This window comes from Cariama cristata, unplaced genomic scaffold (genome assembly GCF_000690535.1).
Source record: "Cariama cristata isolate BGI_N322 unplaced genomic scaffold, ASM69053v1 scaffold40450, whole genome shotgun sequence".
Classification (NCBI taxonomy): domain Eukaryota; kingdom Metazoa; phylum Chordata; class Aves; order Cariamiformes; family Cariamidae; genus Cariama; species Cariama cristata.
In genome coordinates this window covers 13,556-19,379 of record NW_009594859.1, presented here as the reverse complement: position 1 = coordinate 19,379, position 5,824 = coordinate 13,556, and the positions used below count along the sequence as shown (strand labels likewise).

Below are 5,824 nucleotides of genomic sequence, written 5' to 3'. Positions count from 1 at the left end.
GCCCCCTGGTGCCCGCACATCCCGGTCCGGGCAGGATTCGCGCCCTGCCTGCCTCTCGCCGCTGTGATGGGCTCTGCTGGCCTTGTGTAGCGCCCGCGAATCCGCGTTGGAATTACACACTTTTAAAAGCTGTAGCTTTGGGAGAAAAAATACTTTTACAGCCTTTTAAAAATTATTCTAATAGTTGTGGTTTTTTACTTTACAAGGTCTCGAGTTGCTGTCCTTTAAAACGGCAAAAAAGTAGAAAGTTAACGGTTGTGACCTTGTGTAGTAGCCCTAAAGCACAAACAAAATTGTTGCTGATGCACAAAACCTTCACTTACCTATCTTTGTGTTGATATTAAACACCTTTATGTCAATGATGAAAATTTTTGAAAAACAGCCTTATTAACTAGACTGAGGTCTTGATGCCCTTCTTGGGAGGAGTTGAGTTCCCCAGTCTCGCTTGTTTTTTTTTTTCCTTAAAATAAAGACCTTTTTTTTTGGTAGAACAGGTACAGTGAGGGAAGCTGCAGTGCGTATTTTCCCATCCTGCTACTGTGCCTCAGAATTGCCCAGGATCTGTCCCTCTGCTTCCTAATTAAAATACAAAGCTGAAATTCCTGATTATTTTCTAACTATTGTTACATGGAGAACTGAACAAGAATAAAAGATTGAGGTGTTCAAGCTTTGTTTAGAGCCCTGCCTAAGCAAAGCAGAAGTTCAATTTGCACTGACAAAGTAGTATTTTATTTTAATCATAATCAAAATAAAAAATTTATTTTAGAGAGAACAAATGTGTGTAACTGAATTTATTTCTACTTGGGCATAAATTTCTCAGCACTACTGCTAACAGTAACAATTCCTCTTTCTGTTTGAATGTGTAGAAAAGGAGCTCTGTATGTTATTGGAAATAGATTTATTTTGTACTTAACTATCCTGAATTCTTACTGGCTAAAGCATAGGAATATTTAACATAGAGATGCAGGTCGTCCTCCAAAGACATAATGCAATAAACACTATGCTGATATGAAGTTTTGTTCTGGGTGTTTAGATTGTATCATAGCCCTAAAGGTATATCCCTGTGTATGGTTTTTAATTTGATCAGCTGTTAGCTACTAATTTTCCTTGTCCTTTCTCTTTTTTTTTGGTAAGTCTTCAGTGTCACTTTTAGTTTGTGTAAACTTCGCCCTCAATTTCAGCAGTTTTTTTGAGCAGACTGCTATATTCAAATAGCTCACTGGAAAACAAGCAAACAAAAAAATGCCCCTAGCATGGGCCTAAGTAATGTCATAAAAGTGATCCCTGTCTGCTCCCTTACGCAGTTACTACCTTCCCTATAGAGAATTTCTACAACACAACAGATGTCGTGATGCAACTGTAGCCATGTTATACAGCTAAAGCAGCAGAGCTTTGTAATACTGTATACACTTACTGTGAGCTTAGGAAGCTAAATGCCTCCAATTCCTTCTACCTTTGGGAAATGAGAATGTCCTGGGAGAATTCAGACCTTAAATGTGTGTTAAAAGGTGAAAAGGTCTGTGGTACAGTTTTGATTGGCCTAAGAAGTCTAGTCCTGACTTCTGCACTGTTAATTCACCCAACAGATAGGGATGACACTGCATAGATTGTGTTCTTGTACAAATATATATGTGTATATACATAAAAGTGACAGACCTTCGTTAGAAAATTTCTACCACTGAACTAGCGCTAGTATTTACCCATTTATGATGTCTGCCATAGAAATGCTAGATTTAGCCATCTGTTGGCACTCTTACAGATTGTCTGACCCTGCCCATTGATAAAATTGTATGCATTCTTAAAAACAATTAGGGAAAGGTTCAATATAAGCCCAGCCTAGCATGATTAGATCATATTTAGTTTAAGATTTGAAATAGCTAAAAAGCTTTTGGGTTGAACCATTTTTTAATCTGTTTCCAACTAACTTGGTGTGAACTCACACAGACAGATTCAGCTTTCAGATTCTTTCTGTGTCAGGGCCCTTACCTAAAAATGTTTGCCTCCTCTAAAAATGTTGCCATCAGCAATACAAACAGGAATTCCACTGTTTGGAGGTGTTTGTTTTTGTTTGTTTCACAGGTTCTAGATGGAGCAGGATTAGATGTTGATTTTCATCTACTGTCTCCAAAAGGTGAAACTCTAGTTTTTGATGAAAGAAAATCAGATGGAGTTCATACGTAAGTTTAAAATCTTCAAGCAGTGTCACATGAGGTACTTTTCTGGTTTCTTTAACAAATAAAACTAAAATAAAGGTTGAGTACTTCTTATTCCTTAATATTACAAAAGACTTTCTAATAGAACAGTTTGAGAACACAAATTACCTTTTAATAAACACTGAATGCTTTCTATAGGGATCTTACCATGAAGTGAAGGATGTTTTTGTTTTACTGATAGCTGTTAATGGTCAGTGAACAAAAATAATTATTGTGGAGCTGAAAAAGGTCTCCACATCTAATATCAAAAGATCTTGTCAGTCGTATAAATAATAAGCTGAAAAGTCCCCTATTTTTGCAGTCCCTTTTATCAAAGTATACACTAATTATTGTAAATTCACTATATAAGAATTCCACTCATATTATAGCTTTTTTGTAATGATTAACAATGACTCAGAATCCCAATAAAGGAAAACGAAAGTAAGCTGCTGTCTTCATCATTTTAACCCTTTAGAGTCAGTGGGATTGTTTTGCTGTGACTGTGCAATCTGTAATGTGTTTTTAGAGTTCTTATTTTTATATAAAGAGCATATTCAGTTATTTCTAAGTGCATGATTGTCAGTCTTAAAGAGGAAAGTTTGCTTACATAATCTCTGTTTTTGAGAACCAGCACAAAAAGTGTAGTTAATGACATTTTGCCCATGTACACAGGGTGGAAACAGAAGATGGGGATTACATGTTCTGCTTTGACAACACATTCAGTACCATTTCTGAAAAGGTGATTTTCTTTGAACTGATCCTGGACAATATGGGAGAAGATGGGCAAGATCAGGAAGACTGGAAGAAGTACGTTACAGGCACAGATCTCCTAGATATGAAATTAGAAGACATTCTGGTTAGTATTTGATCTTTAATTCTTTTCAGTGTAAGAACATTTGGAAAAAAGTCAATGTTGTTTAGCTATTCTGCCTTGGTCTGGTGCATCATCCTGGAAACTGTTTCAGTTCCGTATATTGCTTTTACTGACACATGAAACCTAGCACCATGGATCTCTTGCTTCCACACAGGAGCTTGAGAATATTTTCAGAATAGACCCTTAATCAGCAAGAAGAAATGGCCTAGCTCTCAAAGTCACTCTGTTTCCAATTCAGCTTCCTTTCTTCTTACTGCTAAAACAGGGTATTTTTTCCTAGCAGCAACAAAATTAATATTTATAGTATTAAAGTATTGCTTAATCCCAATGATGTAGTTGGAATCACTGCATAGATTATCAATGTTTGAAAAAAAAAGTACTGTGTTAGCCTCTTCTTCCCATCTCTGCAGAAGTGTCCCAGTGTATGGATTAATATTTCTATCTTCAATCATTTATATATTACTTTATTAGGGACTTTTTCCCCCAAATTTTATTTCTTCTCTTCAAACTAAAAAACAGGACAGGACTTAATCTGTAATACACGCTGCAGGTTCACCTTTGCAGACATTCTATGAATGGTAATGTTTGCTTAAACTGTACGCTGCCCCTATTTGATGTAGGATGAAGACTACCGCTGAGTCAAAGCTTTTATTTCCTTTCATGATTATTAAATGTTGAGATTACTCTAGAAGTAGAGGATTGTTTGGTGTTCCTGTACCACTGTTCTTAGTGTGCGGTAGGATGCAGTAAGCCATTGTTTGTTTGCTCATAGCTAGAGACAAGAGGTATCTTAAAAAACCAAAACAAACACACACAAAAAAACCACCAACATCCACCACTGAATACACTGGTGTAGACAGTGACGTTGTTTGTGTTCTATTTATTGCACTAAACAAAATGCAGACTTTTAAACAACAACACAACCAATGTGTAAGATGTTTTATAGGTGTACAATACATTTGTAAATAGTTGAAACCAAACACAGAACCTGAAAAGCTGGCCAGGTCTTCTTTAAAATTGGCAATCAAGACCATTAGAAAATACAAAGTTTTAGGGGAAATTGCGAAGAAAAATCCTTCTCACAGTAATTGCAAGCAATAACTGAGTGGATGTGATAGCTACTTATATACATACTGGTATCTCTCCAAAAGAAAAAGAAATGCAGAACTTGTCTTTGAGAGCTTTGCAGATCTTGCAAAGTAGGTAATTTTTGTAAAGTTAACATTAGTATTTGATGCCATTGTTTACTTAGTCAAGTTATTACTTTACTTGCAAGTTACATAAGGACTTACATAAACACTTAGTAGTTTAACTTTTTTATCTTAAAAAATATTTGCTGGGGAAAATGGGGAATTGTGTCTTATTTTTAAAGCTCTTATGGTGTTGATGTTCCTTATTGTGTAACATAAGAACTTTAGTATCGTCATAAAATGGTTTGGCTTCTAAAAATAGCTTTTTTGAAATACTTGTGAAATATGCAACAGAGAAAGTGTTCATGGAAGAAATGTTACTGCTGGGTTTAACTTTTTTGTGTGTGTGTGGTTTTTTTTTTTTTCCTTTTTAAATTTGTAGTCTCCTGTTACTGCACACATTACGCTTCTCACTAAAAGTTCCTTCAGGGCCCCATAATTATATCAAGAACATATATCAGCACTTCATGAGATCAGCCTTTAGGTTGTGACTATCTATTATGTTGTAGATGAAACTTTAACAGATATAGGACCAAGCATTTACTTTGTGAACACAGAATAAGGCATGGATCTTGAGCTGCTGTTGTTACAGCCAGCGTGTTCGTGTATTTCCTCTTGTTCCCCGAGACACAATGTGTGTCCTTTGTAGGACCTCCAGTTGCCCTATTCACAGTTTATTGTCAAAATTCTGCTTTAGTATCAAAACTGAAGCAGCAGTTTATAGCCACTACAGTGAAAGCATAAAAAGATGCGAATATAACATTACTGTACTACTGCTCTTTTGCTATAGCTGTAGTCCTGATGGTATTTTGCATTAAAAAGTGCCTTAATTTGATTATCCAGCAGAAAAACACCCCTACATTTGTCTGCCACTACGTAACTTGTTTTGAGACTAGTTCTGTAGAGATCACTGGTTTTTTACTTATCTGAATTCCTGGAATCACAGTTCCCCAAGATACATAGATTAAAAAACTGGTTTTAGGTTTGATTTCTCTTTCACCTCCCTAGCCTATAAAAGGGAAAAAATAAATTACTATAGAACCTTAATGCTATGTTACTTAATCCTTTTTAGGTGATATACAATAAACAGGCTAGACAAATTAATGAAAAGTCTGTGATGAGGTATCTATTTCAAAGTGAAGTTAACTGTCTACTTAGCAAGAAATCAAATTACAGGTGGTAAATACGGTATTAATATTTTGTACGTGTTGCAAGCTATACATTTAATTCAGAGGTTCTTATTTCTTCTAAAATATTTTTTTTTAACTTACCAGGAATCCATCAACAATGTTAAAGCCAGGTTAAGCAAAAGTGTCCAGATTCAGACCCTGCTCAGAGCATTTGAGGCTCGTGACCGAAATATACAAGAAAGCAACTTTGACAGAGTGAATTTCTGGTCCATGGTCAACTTGGGAGTAATGGTGGTGGTATCAGCTGTTCAGGTTTACATGTTGAAAAGTCTCTTTGAAGATAAGAGGAAAAGTAGAACTTAATATTCAGTACGATCATAACAATGTAATAGGTGTGAGGGGAGAGGGGAAAGCAATAAACTACTACAGTAAAGAAAA

At 35.7% G+C, this 5,824-nt stretch overlaps 1 protein-coding gene across 1 annotated transcript; it reads left to right on the top strand.

Moving 5' to 3' along the window:
• Nucleotides 1-2,079: 2,079 nt before the first annotated feature.
• TMED5 (transmembrane emp24 protein transport domain containing 5) lies at nt 2,080-5,824 on the top strand (the record flags this gene model as incomplete). Its single annotated transcript, XM_009699554.1, has 3 exons — nt 2,080-2,177; nt 2,865-3,048; nt 5,531-5,824. Coding segments are annotated over 3 exons (501 nt in total), but the record flags the coding sequence as incomplete, so codon positions are not given.